The 20,500-nt window shown below is 35.8% G+C and overlaps 1 protein-coding gene across 1 annotated transcript in view; it reads left to right on the top strand.

Moving 5' to 3' along the window:
• The window catches only part of COG5 (component of oligomeric golgi complex 5), a 338,885-nt gene that overhangs the window by 226,285 nt on the left and 92,100 nt on the right, over nucleotides 1-20,500 (top strand). The window contains exons 12-13 of the mRNA XM_063098584.1: nucleotides 4,195-4,399; nucleotides 19,322-19,483. Coding sequence (XP_062954654.1) covers nucleotides 4,195-4,399; nucleotides 19,322-19,483 — 367 coding nt within the window. The remainder of the gene's footprint in view (nucleotides 1-4,194; nucleotides 4,400-19,321; nucleotides 19,484-20,500) is intronic.

A 20,500-nucleotide genomic window follows, 5' to 3' on the forward strand; every position in this document is an offset into this window, starting at 1 on the left:
AAAGCAAGTGCTTGTGTGATAATAAACGGAGCTACTTGACAGAACCCCCACCGCATCTGAGTGTCCTTTAACCGGGCTGGTTGGGGCCGGTGGCTGTGCTCACTTCTCTTCACAGCTCTCTTCCCCCATCTCCTTCTAAAGGGGACTGGAAGGAAAGAGTAATCCGGGCCATTCACTGGCCCACCAAAAGGAATGAGGCTAGGGTTGTTCAGGTCGGCCGGCAGCGGACCCAACAATAGGCTTTATTTTTAAAGCAGTTTTAGTTTTGCAGAGAAACTGAGCAGAAAGGACATAAAGTGATTTTTCCTGTATAGGTAAGATTTCTAGGAAAGTGATCATACCACCATCTATTAAAAAACAACACTTGGGCCGAGCCCGTGGCGCACTCGGGAGAGTGCGGCGCTGGGAGGGAAGCGACGCTCCCGCCGCAGTTCGGATCCTATATAGGAATGGCCGGTGCACTCACTTGGCTGAGCACCGGTCAGGACAAAGACCAAAAAAAAAAAAAAAAAAAAAAAAACCACTTAATTCATGCTGTCATTCAGGGAATATTTACTTAATTTCTACTATTCTAGGCACTGTGCTAGAGACCAAATGTGCGTTGAAGAAAACAAGCATTGTCCTTGCTCTCATGGAGTTTACAGTCACTTCAGAGAAATATACTTTAAACAAATATAGGTAGAAATTGTGATAAACACAAAGAGCAAAGAACAGATTGTTTTGAAAGGATAACCACAGGAATATGACTTAGATTATTTGTCTGGCATCTTTCACAAAGCATGATTTTATTGAGATTCATCTGTTTTGTGTGGTTCTTTTGCTAGGTAGTGTTCCATTGTATGGATATATTACACTTTGTTTATGCATTTACCTGTTAATGGGCATTGGGTTGTTTGCAGTTTTTTGCTATTACAAATAAAGCTGCTTTTAATGTTTATGCATGGATCTTTATGTGGACATATACTGTTATTTCTATTGGATAAATATCTAGGAGTGGAATAGTTTGACCATGTAGTTATGTATGTAACATTTTAAGGAGATGCCAAACTCTTTTGCAAAATGATTATACAACTCTTCCTTTCCACCAAGTATACAAGAGCTACAGTTCCTCCATTCTCACCAACATTTGATATGATCACTTTTAATTTTAGCCATTTTAACAGTTACATAGTTGTATCTCATTGTATTTTTAATATGCATTTTCCTATTGACTAAAAATGTTGAGTAATTTTTCATCTGCTCATTAGCTATTCATATACCTTCTTTGATAAAGGTCCTATTTTAAAAATTAGGTTGTTATTATTGGGATTTGAGAGTTTCTTATGTATTCTAGATACAAATGCTTTATTGGATATATGGGAAATTTATTTTCCCACTCTGGGGCTTATCTTTTCATTCACTTAGCAGTGTCCTTTGAAGAGCAGACATGTTTAATATAGGTGTTCAGTTTATCAGTTTATTCTTTTATGGATCATGCTTTTGGTTTCATATCATGTCTAACACTAGGAAATAAAGATTTCCTCATATGTTTTCATCTAGAAGATTTGATCCTTTTTGAGTTAATTTTTGTATAAAGTGCAAAGTATGGATTAAAGGTGTTTTGTTTGCATATAGATATTCAGTTGTTATGATATCATTTGAAATATACCCTGTGTTCACTGAATTGCTTCTGTACCTTTGTTAAAATTTAGTTTTCCACAAATGTGTGGGTCTGTTTTTGGACTCTTTGCTATTAATGTATTTGCCTTTCTTTACACCAATGCCAATGTTTTGGTTATTGTAGTTTTATAAGTCTTAAAGTAAGGTGATGTTAGTCCTCAAACTTTGTTCTTTTTCAAAGTTGTTTTGGCTGTTGTAGGTCCTTTACATTTTCATATAAATTTTAGATTTTTTTTTCAATTTCTACAAAAAAAAGTCTGCATTGATTTTAAATGAGGTTGCATTTAATATATAGATTAATTTGGGGATAATTTACCTTTAGCAATATTAAATCTTTTTAACTATGAATATGTTATGTTTCTCCATTTATTTAGGTCTTCTTTAATTTATCTCAACTGTTTTTGCAGTTTTTAGCGTGCAGATCATTTTGTCGCTGTACTGGCAAGAAAAAAATATAGAGAGAGATATACTTAGATGTTTCTCTAAGTGATATACTTAGAAAGATATACTTAGAGATTTATCGTAGAGATATACTTAGAGATATCTCTAAGTATTTAATATTTTTAATGCTATTGTAGATTGTATTTTTTTTCAATTTCAATTTCTGATTGTTCATTGCTAGTATATAGACCTATCATTGAGCTTTGCACATTGATTTTATAGCGTGTAACTTAGCTAAATTCACTGTAGCTTTTTTGGTGGATTCCCTCAGATTGCCTACGTAGATGATCATGTTGTCTGTCAATAAAGAGACTATCACCTGTGCCTTTCTAATCTGAATGTCTTTTACTTACTTTCTTCTTTTTTCTTTTCTTTTCTTTCTTTCTTTTTTTTTTTTTTTTTTTTGAGCAAAAGTGTTAGCTCTCTCCCTGTCAAGTATCACATTAGCTGTAGGTTTTTTATAGATGCCTTTTATCTGATTGAGAATGTTCCTTTCTGTTCCTGGTGGCCAAGAGTTTTTATTGGGAATGAATGTTAGATTTTTTCAAACGCTTTTTCTTTTTAGTTTGTTAATTAATGAATCACGTTGCTTTATTTTAAAATATTAAACCAACTATGGATTCCTGGTATAAATCCCCTTGATCATGATATATTATCCTTTTTATATATTGTTGGACTACATTTGCTGAAATTTTGTTTATAATTTCTGCATCTGTATTCACAAGGGATATTGTTCTGTAGATTTTTTTTCCTTTAATGTCTTTGGTTTTGGTATCAGGGTAAGTGTAATGTTGGCCTCATAGAATGAGTGGGAATTGTTGCAGAATTGGTATTTCTTTAATAAATAGTTTGATAGAATTCACCACTGAAGTTTTCTGGGCTTGTAATTATTCTTCGTGGTAAGGTTTTCAACTAAAAAATACAATAGATCCAGGGCTATTCAGTGTATCTATTTCTTCTTTGTGAGTTTTGGTAGTTTGTGTCCTTTAAGGAATTTGTGAGCTTCAGTAGTTTGTGTCTTTTAAGAAATTCGTACATTTCATGAAAGTTTTGAAGTTTATTGGCATAAAGTTCATAATTTCTTTATTATCCTGTTAAATTTGCAGAATATGTAATGAAATCATCTCTTATTCCTAATATGGCTAATTTGTTTCTCCTCTTTTCTTTTAATCCACCTAGCTAGAGTTTGTCAGTTTTACTCATCTTCTTAATGAACCAGTTTTTGCTTCTCTTGCTTTTCTGTTTTCTGTTTCTTATGATATCTGTACAGATTTTTGTTTTCCTCTGTTTACTTTGGGTTTTATATGCCACTCCTTTTCTGTGTTCTTAAAATAAAACCTTAAGTCATTGACTTGAGACCTTTCTTCTTTTCAAATGTAAGAATTTATATAAATTTCCCCTAAGTACTACTTTAGTGACATCCATAAATTTTGGTATGTTGTGTTATAATTTTTATTCAGTTCAAAATACTTTCTAATTTCTCTTTTGGTTTCTCTTTTGACCCATGGATTATTAAGAAGCATTTTTTTCTGTTCCAAATATTTGCGGATTTTTCAAATATCTATTTTTACTGATTTCTAATCTAAAACTGTTTTAGTTAGAGGACATGCTTTGTACGACTTGAAGCCTTTTGAATTTACTTAGACCTGTTTTATGGAATCGAATTTTGTCAGTCTTGGTAAGTATTCCATGTGCACTTGAGTATTTGTATTTGCTGTTTTGGATGAAGTATCGTATGAATGTAAATTAAGTCAGTTGGATGTTAGTGTTCAGTTTTTTGTATATCCTGATTTTCTATGTTTTTTAAAAATCAATTATCAAGAAATGGATTTAAATTTTTAAGTATAATTGTGGGTTTTTCTATTGTTATTAACGTACAAGTTTTAAAATGTGTGGCTCACATATCAAACACAATGAATAGTCCAAGAGGAAAATTACTCTTACTAAGCATTATTCTAAAAGGCCTTATTGGAACATTTTTTTAGTTTGTCCTGTAGGATTTGTAACATCATCTTTATATGCAAAAAATCATTTATTTACTATGTTCTATTGTTTTATCGTATATCTAATTAATATTATTGTTTTGCTTGGCAGCTTCTATGTTTTTGAAACAAGCATTTGAAGGAGAATACCCTAAGTTATTGCATCTTTGTAATGACTTATGGAAGCGTATTCAACAATACAGTCAAAATATCCAAGGGAATTTTAGTGCAAGTGGAACTACAGACCTCTATGTTGACCTACAACACATGGAAGATGATATACAAGACATATTCATCCGAAAAAAGCCAGATTATGAGTATGTTTGTTTAGTTTGACCTATTGTTGGCTTAATGATTTTTATCTTTAATATTTATTATAGATTATAAATTGAAAATCCACTGTCTCTAAATATTTGTCTCTAAATATTTATTTGTATACCTTAAAAGATTTTGCAAGACTTTTAAAAGAAGTCAAACTTCACCCTCAGTTGAGCATTCTGGTTCCTGCTAGAGTTGTTTTAAAGTATAAATAGCTAAATAGGGTGATTAGAAGCTAGGAAATGAGCATATGTGGTTACTGTCTTTTAATTGATATTATAATATACTTGTAATTATATCAGATTGCATCATTATTATGGGCCAGTGGTGTAAGTGGGACATAAAAGGAACTGGTGTGTTCAGAAACTGTAGGGGAGATAAATCTTATGGTTGGGTAGGTTGTCAGTATGTTAAGGAAAGAATGAGTATAATCAAGGCTAGCCATAAAAATCCCTTAGATCACCTATTAAATACAGTAACTTGTCATATTTAGGAGCCATACTGGAAACCAATATACCATCTCAGTAACTTCAACCCAGACAGCTTTTCGTCCAGAATTGAAACAGAGTGCACATGGTCCCAGCTTATGATGGTTTGACTTATGATTTTTTGACTCTATGATGATGCAAAGGCTATATGCATTCAGTAGAAACCAAACTTCAGATGTTGAATTTTGATGTTTTCCTGCACTAGCCTTATGAGGTATGATACTCTCTCAAGATGCTCGGCAGTGGCAATGAGCCACAGCTCCCAGTCAGTATACTACTGTGTACTGTGTTTCCAGATGATTTTGCCCAACTGTAGAATAATGTAAGTGTTCTGAGCACATTTACAGTAGACTAGGCTAAACTATGACATTTGGTAGGTTAGGTGTCTTTTTTTTTTTTTTTTTTTAAATTTTATTTTGTCGATATACATTGTGGCTGATTATTGCTCCCCATCACCAAAACCTCCCTCCTTTCTCCCTCCCCCCCTCCCCCCCAACAATGTCCTTTCTGTTTGCTTGTCATATCAACTTCAAATAATTGTGGTTGTTATATCTTCTTCCCCCCCCCCCCCGGTTTGTGTGTGTGTGTGTGTGTGTGTGTGTGTGTGTGAATTTATATATTAATTTTTAGCTCCCACCAATAAGTGAGAACATGTGGTATTTCTCTTTCTGTGCCTGACTTGTTTCACTTAATATAATTCTCTCAAGGTCCATCCATGTTGTTGCAAATGGCAGTATTTCATTCGTTTTTATAGCTGAGTAGTATTCCATTGTGTACATGTACCACATTTTCCATATCCACTCATCCGATGATGGGCATTTGGGCTGGTTCCAACTCTTGGCTATTGTAAAGAGGGCTGCGATGAACATTGGGAAACAGGTATACCTTCGACTTGATGATTTCCATTCTTCTGGGTATATTCCCAACAGTGGGATAGCTGGGTCGTATGGTAGATCTATCTGCAATTGTTTGAGGAACCTCCATACCATTTTCCATAGAGGCTGCACCATTTTGCAGTCCCACCAACAATGTATGAGAGTTCCTTTTTCTCCGCAGCCTCGCAGGTTAGGTGTCTTAAATGCATTAAAACTTACAATATTTTCAACTTATAATGAGTTTATTGAGATGTAACTCCATTGTATGTCCAGGAACATCTGTATTTTTAAATTTCTCTTTGAACACCAGATCAAGTGATTGGCTTACACACCTTTCTTTAAACATTAGAATCATGTTTATTATGGCAAGGCTGATTAAAGAAGTAGCAGATTCTTAGCACTTTCTTTATAAGGAAAATGTTGGGTAGATTTGTGAGCGCTGTTTAAATAGTTGTTTCTTTCTCTTTTAATTGTTTTTCTAAATATATATAGTTGAATTTGTGATCACTGTAGCTTGAAGTTCTGGCTGGCAAAATATAGTATATAGAAATTCTAGCTGGCAAAATATAGTTTATAGAAGTTCTAATTGACAAAATAAGTGGTCGGAATAGGTTGGAATGGTAAAATAAGACCAGATGTCCGCTCAATAACTCTTTTATGATAAACATGGAGATTAGATAAGGCCTAAATATAAGAAGACAAGAGTACAGAACTTGTATCTATTGATTTACAAATTTTTAATGATACATTAGTTTTTTAAAGTATATATAGAATAGCATATATATTGTCATTCTATGATTGCCTATGCTTTATTTTTAAATCTATATGCATGCAGTAAAAAATGTCTGGAAGTATACAAAAGAAATGGTATTAGTGGTTTATCTCTAGGAGGCAGAATTCTCATTTTGTATTTTCTGTTTTTATTTAAAATGAGTATATTTTACTTGTGTTTAAAAGTGGGGGGCAGTAAATTCAATGGAGGGGAAAAAATATAGTGAAAAAAGCCTCTGTGTCTTCACTAATGGTACATCATTATCACCCTTTGCAGACTAAATTTAGTAAAGTGGTTAGTGAAGAAAAGGTGGTAGGAACCATATTCTAAGAAGTCAAAAAATCATGAGGGTAATAAGGAATGAAATGCAATGGATTTAAAATATTCTTTTGAGAAGTAAGGTAGAAAAGAAAACATGAATTTGACCATGTTAGCTGAGTCAAAGGAGTTTGTTTGTTTTAGTGCTTTTAATGATGGGAAGCTGAAATTTTTTGTAGGTAGAAGTAGCTAGTGGAGAGAAACAGAGATGGAGGATACAAGAAAGAGGAGAGATAATGAATGGAACAAGGCCCTAGAAGAATCAGAATAGAAACAAAGTGCAAATAGCCAAATTAGTATTTTTCACCATTCAGTTCTCATGCTGAATTTTCAATAGTGGTAATTGCTATGAAGAAAATAAAATAATGTGGTAGAGTGGCATATATAGAGTGGTCAGGGAAGGCCTCTGTGAGGAGGTAACATTTGACCTGAGATCTAAATAATATTAAGGAGTCAACCATGGGAGATTTGGAATAAGAATTTTGCAATCAGAACAGCAAATTTAACAGACCTTGAGAAAATTAAGATGGGGAGGTCCAAGGAACAGAAAAGTACAACTGGAACACAGTGAATGAAGAAAAGGATATAAGATTTGGTCAGAGAGGAAGGCCATGGTAAGGTTTTGAAGTTTATTCTAATACAGTTGGAAACCACTGGTTTTAAATAGAGGAATGATCTCAACAACTGATAAGTGTTTTAAAGTTAGTACTCTAAGAAAAGAGAAAAAAGAAACAAAAAAAATAGCACTCTAAGGGCTGGTTTGTTAGCTCAGTTGTTTAGAGCATGGTGCTAATAACACCAAGGTCCAGGTACTGGACAGCCACAAAAAACAAATAAAAAAGTTACTACTGTTGTTTCTATGTTGACAATTAGGAGGAGACAAAATAGAGAAACGGAAATGGGAAGTGGAAGCTATTTTGTTTATCCAGACATGAGATGATAATGGGTTGAACTAGGATGAGCAGATGAGATGGTAAGAAGGGGTCACATTGATTCAAGATGTATTTTGAATCAAGATAAATTTTAGAGGGCTAGCCAAGAGAATTTCCTGAGAGGTTGAATTTGAGAGGAAAGGGGGAGTCAAGGATATGACTAGACACTTTGGTAGAAGACTTAAGATTGGAAGACTTTGTTTTCTTCAAGGAATTGTGTTGAATTAAGGTTTTTCTTTTGAAACTGCTAAATTGAAAATGCAAATAGAGTTGTCAAAAAGATAATTGAGTATGAGTCAGGGTTAGGAAAATATGTGTTTGGGAGTTATCATCATATAGATTTTTTTTTTAAAGCTTTTTTTAATTTTAATTTTAATTTTTTTATTTTTTTTGTCCTTTTTTCGTGACCGGCACTCAGCCAGTGAGCGCACCGGCCAGTCCTATGTAGGATCCGAACCTGCGGCGGGAGCGTCGCTGCGCTCCCAGCGCCGCACTCTACCAAGTGCGCCACGGGCTCGGCCCTAGATTTTTTTTTTAAATCATGGAATTGGTAGAGATTACATAGGAGAGATGTATATACATAGAAAAAAGAGAACCTTGGCCCCAAAAAGGCACTCCAACTGGCTGGCCAGTTACCTCAGTTGGTTAGAGCATGGTGTTATAACACCAAGATGTGAAAGGTTTGAATCCCTGCACCAGCCAGCTGCCCCTGAAAAAAACCAGAGAGCACTCCAACATTTATAGGTGGGACAGAGGAGTGGCAGCCTGCAAAGGAGACTAAGACAGAAATAAATGGTGAGGTAGAAGACAACTCAAAGTTGTGTGGAACTCCAAAGAATGAGCTCATTTAAGTTGGAGGAGGAATAAAGTCAACTATGTCATGCTACTGAGAAGTTGGAGAAGATTAGGACTCAGAATTGACCTCTTGATGTAGCAACATTAAGGTTTCTGGAGACCTAGATGTGGATTGGTAGATAGAAAGCATTATTATAATTGATTATAAGAGAATGAGAGAAGATCGCATTCTGGCAAGACAACATGAAGAGCTCTGCTGCCGTGCTCCTCTGTGAAACTGGTGAAAACTATTTTTAAGACATCTTAAGCCTCCGAAAATAGTTCTGAGAACAAATAGCAAATGAAGAAACATCTATGTAAAAAAATCTATGAAAATTCATTGAGAAAGGCTAGAGACTGTGGTATTTGAATGAAGACTGTTTCCTCTCCCTTATCCCAGCTCAGTGAGCTAGAGACTTCACTCGAGACTACAACAGCCAAGAACACAGGGCTTGCTCTCCCCCTAGCTCCCAGCTGGGGGGCTTTTTTTCTGGGAGGAGCAGGAACTCAGCTGCTTCTTGCGGAGTGTAACTCCCATATGAGTGAGAGCAGGAGGTGAAAGCTCTGTTAATGTGCCCAACTCCCGCTCAAGGAATGGATCCTTGGTCATGGCAGGCTGAAAATACTAGGGCCCCCCAAATCATTGCACAGGCTCTACAAATAGTGATTCCCTGCCAAGAGTTGCAAACTGAGAGGACCTCAAACTGTTGTCCCCTTTCCACCTAGTGCTCACTTCCTAGTGTGAGATGTCACCTGGAAAAGAGCTTGTCATTTTCTCTGACCTCAGCTCCAGAACCCTGGCAAAAAGATTTTGCCTGAGGGAGAAGCAGGCAATAAAACTGACTTCATTTGCAATAGAGCCTGGAGAAGTTTAAGCCCGAGGGTGCTGCACAGAACCCCTGAAGTTGTGGTGAAAGGCAGTGGGGAGGAGATACCTGGATCTAATGAAGAAACAGGATAGACTTCAGATCACCTAGCTCCCACAAGAGACCCGGGGAGTAAGACAACTGAGAGTAGTTCACTTGGGGTCAGAACAAATATCAAACATGACCTCAGAAACTACTCTATCAAAGGAGCTACAATTAAATTTGTAGAGGAGTTTAGGCCCCAGGGCATTGTTGAAAATCGAAAGCAATCAGTTAGTGGAGTTTTAATATCTGGGTGTAGTCAGGAAAAGTGAGGAAGAGAACCCTACCATTAGCACTGCCATTCAGGGGTGACTATGGACATACCCAAAGTTGTGCCTCCCTAGAGAACAACATCAGAGGCTTAACAGGATAGGAGAAAGATAGGTGTCACTAATATAATCCGGGTAGCCACTAAACAGATAAGCAAATAGCAACAAGAAGCCCCTGAGGTGGAGGAGTCATCAGTACCTAGAGTTGCTACAATGTATTATTTAAAATGTCCATTTTCCAGCAAAAAATTGTGAAGCATGCAAAGAAACATGAAAGCATGACTCATACACTGAAGAAAAGAGCAGGCAACAGACACTGCCTCTGAGACCAGCCAGATGTTAGGTTTAACAGAAAAAAATTTCAAAGTAGTCCTTATAAATATGTTCACAGAACTAAAGGAAAGCATGATTAAAGAAGTGAAGGAAGATATCATCTCATTTTGCCTCAAATAGAATATCAATAAGGAGAAATTATTTTAAAAAATCAAATGGAAATTATGTAGTTGGAAAGTATAACTGAAATGAAAAACTCACTAAAGGAGCTCAACAATAGATTTGAACTGGCAGAAAACAGAATTAGTCAACTTGAAACTACATAGACAGATTAATAAAGCCAAAGAATCATGAGGAAAAAAAAGAATGAAAAAACCAAAATGAACAAAGTCTTGGAGAAATGTGGGATACCATTAAGCACACCAGTGTAAATAGGAGTACCACAAAGGAGAAGAAAAAAATATTTGAAGAAATAATGATGAAAACTTCCCCAATTTACTGAAAAACAAGGTGCAACAAACTCCAAGTCGGACTAATGCCAAAAGACCCGCAGAAAGACACCTTATACTAAAAATGTCAAAAGTCAAAGTCAAAGAGAAAATCCTAAAGGCAGCAGTAGAAAACCACACATCATGTACAAGGGAGTCCCAATAACATGTACACCTAACTTCTCAGCAGAAACAAAGGAAGTCAGAAGGTAATGATCTCAAAGGAAAAAACTGAACCAAGAACCCCCAGATCTAGTAAAGCTATCCTTCAAAAACTTCAAAAATTAAGGCAAAATAAGGACTTTCTTAGATAAACAAAAACTGAGCAAATTTGTTGTTAGCAAACCTGACTTACTAGAAATACTAAAAAGTATTTCAGGATAAAAACAAGTGACACCAGCTGATTATTTGAATCCATACAAACAAAGAGCACCAGTAAAGGTAATTATGAAATTATAAAAGATACTATAAGCACACATTTTCTTCTTTCTTCTCTTAACTGACTTAAAACGCAGTTAGATAAAATAATATGTATAGAATGCATTGTCAAGCTGATAACATTTAGAAACATAATATATGTCTAATATATTTGCCAATAGCTGGACAAAGTAGGTGGATGGAGCAAGGCATAATATGCTAAGGAAATGATTACAGATGGTAAAGTAATAATTATAACAATTTATTATTGGGTTTGTAACATTAACATATGTAATATGTATAGCAGTAATACCACAAAGATAAAATACTTATGAATAAATTTAACAAAAGAAGTGTAAGACTATACTCTGAAAACTATAAAATATTGTTGAAAGAAATTAAAGATATAAAAGGAAAAACATCCCATGTTCAAGAATTTTAAGGCAACCTTGTTAAGATGGTTATGATCCCCAAACTGATCTACAGATTCATTGTCCTTACTATCAGAATCTCAGCTGACTTCCTTGTGGAAATTAACAAGTGATTCTAAAAGTCGTATGGAATTTCAAGAGACCCAGAATAGTAAAAGCAATCTTGCAAAAGAAGAGTAAGATAGGAAGACTCACTCTTCCCAGTTTCAAAGCTTACTACAAACTTTTGATAATCAACATGTTATAGAGGAGAGCATGCCTAGGGTCCAAGGCAGGAGCTGAGTGCAGCCCACTCCATTCGGAAGGAGGCAGGACAGCACACCCCAGGTCCTGGGCAGGAACTGAGGGCAGTTCTCTCTGTCCAGAAACAGGCAAGAGAGCATGCTTGGGGTCCTAAGCAGGACCCAAGGGCAGCTACTCCACCCAGAAATGGGCAAGAGAGCACACCAAAAATACCACTTCTACACAGGTGGACCACCACAGCCATAGCTGCCACAACATCACTCAGTGTCAGAGCAGTAGCCAGAGCTACCAGGCAGGTGGCCCACCAGACACTTGACTGCATTGATACAGGAGAGTCACCAGTGGAGACTAGAAAAAAAGGACGTCTCTCTTCTCAAAGCCCACTCCAGAGTGTTACAAGAAGCACCGGCTCTACCAGATGACCAGACATCAATGTAGAGATACTAGAAATACAAAACCCAAGACACCACCAAAAGAATACAGTATTTCTCAAATACCAGAGCTTATAGAGCAGGAAGTCCTTGAAATGACAGAAAAGGAATTCAGAGCAACAATCTTAAGGAAACCAACTGAGATATGAGAAGACTAAGTTAGACAAGATAATGAAAGGAGGGGAAAAAGAATCCAGGATATGAAGGAGGAAGTTTAAAAAGAGATTAATACCTTAAAAAAGCATGTAACGGAACTCATGCTACTGAAAGATTCACTCAATGAAATGAAAAACACAACTGAGAGCTTCAGTAGCAGGCTAGACCAAGCAGAAGAAATAATTTCTTTCTTCCTTTCTTTTTTTTTAAAAGGTGACTGGTAAGGGGATCTTAACCCTTGACTTGGTGTTGTCAGCACCACGCTCTCCCAAGTGAGCTAACCAGCCATCCCTATATAGGGATCTGAACCCATGGCCTTGGTGTTATCAGCACCACACTCTTCCAAGTGAGCCATGAGCCAGCCCTTCTGATATTGAAGATAGTTTCTTTGAAGTAACCCAAGCAGACAACAAAAAAAAAAGCATTTTAAAAAATGAAGAAAATCTAAGAGAGCTAGCAGACAATGTTTAGCGCACAAACATTTGAATTGGGTGTTCCAGAAGGGGAAGAAGAAGGAAAAGGCATGAAAAACCTATTCAATGAAATAATATCGGAAAATTTCCCAGGTATAGGGACAGGCACAGAACTTCATATCCAGGAGGCTCAGAGATCCCCAAACAGATTCAATCCAAAAAATTTCTCTCTGAGACACATTATAGTCAAACTGGCACAGGTCAAAGACAAAGAGAGAGTCTTAAAGGAAGCAAGAAAAGAGCATCAAGTCACTTATAAGGGAGCCCCTATCATACTAACAACAGACTTCTCAACAGAAACTCTACAGGCCAGAGGAAAATGGGATGACATATTCAAAATACTAAAATAAAAAACTGCCAGCCAAGAAAACTATACCCAGCAAGGCTATATCCTTCATAAATGAGGGGAAAATAGTGTATTTTATAGACAAACAAAAACTGTGGGAGTTGACCACCACATGACCATTTCTAAAAGAAATCCTCAAAGTCCTGGATCTGGAATCCAAAAAATGATAATCACTACCACAAATACACAAGAATGAACAAAACCCTCTGGTAGAATGAAAATGCAAACGAGAAAGAGAAACAGTCTTACACCCAGAAAATACCATAATGACCATGTAAAAATGCCCCTGTTTTATTTCTGATTTTGATAATTTTGGTCTTTCTATTTTTCTTGGTTGGTCTAGATAAAGGTTTGCAAATTTTATTGATCTTTTTAAAGAGTTAACTTTTAGTTTTGTTGATTTTTCTATTGTTTTTTAATTCCCCATTTCATGTATTTCTGTAGTAATCTTTGTTATTTTCTACTTTTGCTTTTGGTTTAGTTTGCTCTTCTTTTTCTATTTCCTTAAGGTAGAAGTTCACATTACTGATTTGAGATTTTTCTTATTTTTAACATATTTGTTTACAAGTATAAATTTTCCTCTAAGCACTGCATGAGCCTTGCATCCTATACATTTTGATGTGTTGTGTTTTGATCTGTATGTCAAAGTACTCTCTAATTTCTCTGTGATTTTTTTTTTACCCATTGTTTATTTAGTAGAGGGTTGTTTAATTTCCACAAATTTGTGAGTTTTCTAAATTTCCTTCTGTTATTGTAGCCATAGAACATATTTTCTATGATCTTAGTGTTTTTAAACATATTAAGACTTGTTTTGTGGCCAATAATTTTTTAAAAAAATAAAAATTAAAGAAAAAAGATATACTGGCATAAGTATAGACAGAGAATTGAGAATACAGAAGGAAACCCATACATTTATAGTGAGCTGATTTTCAAAGAGTATACCATTCAATAGGAAATCTTTTTGATAAATGATGCTGGGATAGTTGATAGCCCCATGCAAATGAATTAAGTTACACTTTTACCTCATGCCATCTACAAAAATTAACTCAAAATGGATCAAAAATCAAAGTGTAACTAAGGTTAAAAAATATAAAACTGTTAGAAGAAAACATAGGGGCAATCTTTATGACTTAGGGTTTGGTAAGGGAATTAAGATTCCAAAAAGATACCAAAAGCACTAGCAATAAAAGACAAAATAGGTATATTAGACTTCCTCAAAATTGAAAACTAGAATCTAGAATATATAAAGAGCTCTTCCAATTCAGCAATAAAAAGATAAATTACCCAAGTAAAAAATTGACAAAAGATCTGAATAGACATATCTCCAAAGAACATACAGATGGCCAAGTAAGCACATGAAAAGATGCTCAATATCAGGGAAATGCAAATCAAAACCACAGTAAACTATCATGTCACGCTCACGAGGACAACTATAATCGAAAAGAACAGATAATAATAAGTGTTAGCAAGGATGTGGAAAAATTAAAAACCTCATGCTTTGCTTTTGGAAATCTAAAATGGCACAGGTCTTTGGAAAATAGTTTGGTACTTCCTCAAACCACTGAACAGAGTTACCATTGGCACCAGCAATTCTATTCCTAAGCATATGCCCATGAGAAATAAAAACATATGTTCACACAGAAATTTGTACACAAATGTTTATAGCAACATTATTCATAATAGGCGAGAGATGGAAACAACCCAAGTGTTCATCAACAGACAAATGGGCAAACAAAATGTTCTATACCCATACAATGGAATATTGTTTAGCCATGAAAAGGAATGAAGTACTGATATATGCTACAATATGGATGAACCTTGAAAACGTTATTCTAAGTAAAAGAAGCTGGTCATAAAAAACAATACACACACACTACTATGTGATCTCATTCACACGAAAATCTAGAATAGTGAAATCTATAGTAACAAAGTAGATTAGTGAGTGCTGAAGACTAGGATTGGAGTGAGGAGGATAGAGGGAGTTATAGCTAAAGGATAGAAGATCTCTTCTTGAGGTGATAAGAATGTTCTAAAAGTGACTGTGCTGATGATGGTGTACATCTGTGATTTTACCAAAACCACTGAATCATATACTTAATTGTTTGAATTGTATGATATGTAAATTATATTTTCATAAAGCTGTTTTTAAAAGAATAGGAAAAGAAGAAGTACATTAAATCTTCTGAGAAGCTTTGATATTAAAAAAGGCATAAAGCTGCTTCTTTCTTCAAAATAATAGGAAAACCACAGAGGACAGATGAAGTTTATAAGAGGGGGAAAAAACAAAACAAACAAACAAAAAAACCCAAGAGAGGTGTCAGGTTAAAGGAAGGGTTATGGACCGTGGCTTTGGTCTTAGTGTAAAGCATGTTACCGAATCCAAGGCCAGCTGCCCACTACCAAAACAGAAACGACCAAAGTGTCAGATTGTTGGTGGAACAGGAAGTCAGCCTTGTTAAGGCCTCAGGAGACAGTAAGCTCAGCCATCTCCCTGGTAAAGCTGAAGGAGATGGCCAGACTAAAACCATCTCAAACAGTCAGATTTACTCGGGTTTGTGTTTTATTTTATCAAAAAAGCAATTAAAAAAAAATTTTTTTTTTGGTGGTTGGCCATACTCAGGGGTTTTTAAAGAGGAGGTTGAGGGAATGGAAAGCAGGAGTGGAGGATGTGAGCTACAGGGACTACGTGTACAGGGCCAAGTGCAAATTCTCATCAAGGCTCTGTCTGGCTTCTGTTCTTGTCGTCGATGTTATTTTAGGGTCATGAAGGATTTTGACTTGCTTCAGGGTGGAATCAGCATAGCTCTATTGATGTCTTCCTTGCTTTCTCAGGGCCTGTAAAACAGCTCTTCACTCATGTAAATGTCATCTTGCCCCATAACCAAGGTTCAAAATATTAAGTAACCATGGGGAAAAGAGAGAACTCAGAGAAATTCATGCTAAGAAAAAAAACCTGTCTTTTAAAATTTTCCTAGGGCTGGCTGGTTGAGTGTGGTGTTATAACACTAAGGTCAAGGGTTCAGATCCCCTTACAAGCCAGCCACCACAAAAAAAAAATATATATATATATATATAAAAAAAATAAAAATAAAATTTTCCTAGAAACCATGCAATTTGAGGTCCCAACGTGGTTTCAGTCCTCACTCCAACAAGCTGAGGCAAAAGGTCACCTGCAGAGAGTGGAGGGCTGCAAAAATAAAATTTCAGGTTATTTCTTTAAGTCTCAGGTTTCTTGATATTAAAGGGTTTGAGTGCTTAATAGAAATAATTTGCTTTTTCTCTGCAGTACTTGTGCAGCTTAGCAGCAGATACAAAGACCTCCCACGTAAGATTTTCTTAGTAAAAGCTTTGAAAAAAAGGTGGATTAGAAAACTCAGGATGTTCATGACAGCCCCATGAAATGGATGGCTGTGGATGAAAAAGGACAGAAGACCTGGTGAGCTGCTGGAGGATACAAGTAGGAATGGGTCACAAAGCAGTGATCACAATAAAGGGTCAAAGAAGTTGTTCTTTAGAGTAAAATCTACTGCCATTGTGTATGTAAGAAGCCCAACATGATTTGGTCTGTCTGTTTTTTCTTTGATGTCAGTTCATATTACTCTCCTGTCACTTACTTGCTCTGCCCCTCTAAGTGTTTGGCAGACAGCCAAGTATGATTCCTCCTTCAGGACTTTTGCATTTGTTCTCTCCTTATAGAAAGCTCTTCCCTTGAAAATCTACATAACTTACTCCCTTTTTTCCTTCAGATCTTCTCAGTAAGCTTTTCCTTGCCTCATACTAACTAAAATTGGATAGAAAAAAGAAAAAGAACCCTAAAAAAGATGTAAACATATTTTCTGTCTTCCTTGCTTTATTTTCTCTTAGAACTTATCACTCTCTATCATAGTCCATATTTAACTCACTTTAAAATTTTTACTTATGTTTTTATGTATCTCATTACCTCGTAAGCTTTAAGAGGACAGGGAATTTTTTTTAAAACAAGTTCCCTGCTATATGTCCTGCACCTAAGAAATAATTGGCAAATTGTAGACATTTAAGAATATTTATGAGAGGAAAAGATATAGGAGAAGGTGGGGCATGTGGAAAGTTGTCTTTAAGCTTGGATATTTTAAAGATAGAGCAGTTCAAAAACGGCAACTCAAATTTAGAAGCTCCATAGTAAAGCTAAAATAAAGATCCTTATAAATGTAGAGTTTTAATACAGGACAGTTTTAGAAAAGTTATCTGTTTTGACATTGTAGTCACAAAGGATCCTTGCAGGAAAGTTGAAGAGCAAGGAGAGTGTTAGTTTTTATAATTCAGTGCCAAAATTTCTGCAGAAGAGGAGAGAGGTTTCTTAAGGTTAGTAGATGATAGGAGCAAAAATAGAGAAGATATTTAAATAGATGGCATAGAATTCAACAGAGGGTTGCCTCAGGTTTAGATGTTAGTCTTCTGTGCTCCCATTGTGGTCTTTATATCATCATGTATTATAGAAATTATTATAATTAGTACTTTATCTGCCCATTTCCTCACTAGACTGTAAAGCACTCAGTCTGTAACTTCTCAGCACTTAACAATGTGCCTGGCACATATATTTCCCAGTACATAGGTGCTGAGTGAAATACTTATTGAATGAGAAAGTATTAAGAGATAACTATGGAATTATGATGTAGGAGCCAAGAGCATTCTGACCTCTAGGTCTTGTCAGTTGACCAGAAGGGTGAGAAAAAGAGAAAGCCAGGTTTCGTATACTACATGAAGGACTAGGTCAGATGTTTTTAAGATTGACATTTAAGATGAAGATGGATTAGACAATGGAAGGGCTGGTAGAGAGATTATAAACAGGGGTGATGTAAGAAAATATAGAATTAATTATAGGAGTAGGGAAGCAGATGGAAATTTGATAGTAATTGTCCCTTCTTCCTGGAAGCAGCCAAGAGAGCACACCCAGGGTCCTAGGCAGGAGCCAAGGTCAACCCCCTCTGCCCGAAAGCATGCAGAGTCCTGGGAAGGAGCTGAAGGCAGTCCCCTCTGCCTAAGAGCAGACGAGAGCACACCCAGGGTCCTAGGCAGAAGCCGAGGGCAGCCCCCTCCCCCTGGAATCAGGCAAGAGAACACGCCTGGGGTCCTGGGCAGGAGCTGAGGGCAGCACCCCCACCCAGAAGCAGGCAAGGAGCTTGCTGAAAATGCCACTTCCATGTGAGTGGCCCACCATAGCTACCACCACAGCCATGGCTGCCATAAAAGTGGCTCAGTGCCACAGAAGCCATGCAGGTGGCCTGCCAGACACTTGATTGCATTGACACAAGGAGAGTCACCAGTGGAGACCAGAAAAATAAGAGGACGTCTCTCTCATCAAAGCCCACTCCAGAGGAACAGAAGAAACAACTGCTCTATCAGATGACCAGACATCAACGTAGAGCTACTAGAAATATGAAAACTCAAGAAACTATGACACCACCAAAAGAATACAGTAATTCTCAAATACTAGACCCTATAGAGCAAGAAACCCTTGAAATGACTGAAAAGGAATTCCAAGCAACAATCTTAAGGAAACACACTGAGATAAGAGAAGACTCTCAGACAACATAATAAAACGAGGTAGTAATTGTCATAGGAAAAACATAAAATGCAATAGTTTGACTGCTAAATGAGAACATAGGTTGCTGAAGACAAGGGAGAAGGGTAAAGAGAAAAGAAGTGTTAAGTATGTTAACTTTTTTTGTGAAGAATATTGTAAAACAAATTAGCTTAGAACTCAATTTGGTAGTACTTATGTGATTGTAGGACTGGTAAAAACCTAGATCTGTAGACTTCCATCTCAGATGGTGAGTTTTATGGGAGGTGGCAGCTATGGTGAAAATGGTTGAACTAATGGAGCAGGTCTCTTCAGGCTTGCCTCTCTTGTATGTGCTTTGATACTCTATAAAAACAGCATTTGCTAAGGAAAAATGTAGCCTCCGTTAGAATTAATAGGATTTTACAGTGTTGTTCTTTTGGTTTCAAGTGACAGACAATACAGTAGTTACTGGTACCTATTATATTACATTTATAGATAGGACTTATGTGTAAGTTAAAATGTGTAGTCCTTAACAAATGTTTAATTATTAAAGGTACCTGTAAATATATTTACACATTTTAAAACAAATTATTTTCCTTTTTATTAATATAGAGTTTTGGGGGGTTTTTTAATGGGAGATATTTTTTTAAAATGTATTTACAGCCTGATATGATAGTATTTAGTTTTGGATAATTTGTTAGTGTTTAAACATTTTGTTCCCACAGTCCAGAAAAGGCTTTGAAAGACTCACTGCAACCCTACGAGGCTGCTTATCTATCGAAATCCTTGTCTCGACTGTTTGATCCTATCAACTTGGTTTTTCCCCCTGGTGGTCGTAATCCTCCTTCCTCTGATGAACTTGATGTTATCATTAAAACTATAGCAAGGTATGTATTATTTTATATAATGGCATGCCATAAAATGCCTGCTACATTTTTAGTGATGTATGATAGCAGTACATTTTAAACTTATCTCAAATTATCCTAGTAACTAGGCCTGCATTTAAATCAAGAGTTTTGCAGTGAATGAGTAATAGTAAGTACCTGAGTTTCCAATTAATAAAATCATTTAAATACAATCTAAAAATAGCCTGTTATAATTATTCTGTATCTTGCCAAGGATGCAAAGTAAACCTAGCTCTTTATATCATTAGTAAATTAATTCCTAATATTACATAGGAAAGTGAATATAACAGTAATTTTACAAGTTAAAACTAAAACATAGAGGTTAATGTTTTTTATCCTAAACCCAGAAAGTGCTTCATGGCAAAAACAGGATTAGCTTACTTGTGTTTGCTATTTTAATTTTTCTGAGTGAATGTTACAGCTTTTAAAACTCAAAAAAGGGAAGGAATCCTAGCAGAGGTACCATTTGAACTCTTGCAGACAATGTAATTATACTTCTGCCTTAAGACATTTACAGTTAAAAGTTATCCAGATTAATTTGCATTTAAGACTATCTGAGTTCCTGTCACAGCTAACAAGTTGTCATAACAATAGGTTTGTACATTTGAGATAGACATTTTGGTGAGTAAAAATAGTTGGGCAATATAAGACCAAGATGTGGAACTGTCTAAAGTCTTTTAGACTACATATTTAAACATGGTGATTCTGAAGCACAGAATAGTAACACTAAAAAGCCACAGGTATAATATACATAGCATATCTTCAGCTGCAAATGTACCTATAAAGTCTCTAGATTTCCCAGCATCTTGGTCCTAAATCTCCACAATTATTTTGATTTTCCAAAGACCTGACCTAGATTTTTTACCCTGATGTCTCTACTATCTGTTTAATGTAGAAGTGATAAAAACAGTCCTAGCTTCAACTTGATCTCTTTGACCTTTTATGTAAATGTTATTTATTCTCTATTTCTTTCTTTCTTTTTTTTTTTTTTTTGGCATC

The sequence above is a fragment of the Cynocephalus volans genome, chromosome 6 (assembly GCF_027409185.1).
Source record: "Cynocephalus volans isolate mCynVol1 chromosome 6, mCynVol1.pri, whole genome shotgun sequence".
Classification (NCBI taxonomy): Eukaryota; Metazoa; Chordata; class Mammalia; order Dermoptera; family Cynocephalidae; genus Cynocephalus; species Cynocephalus volans.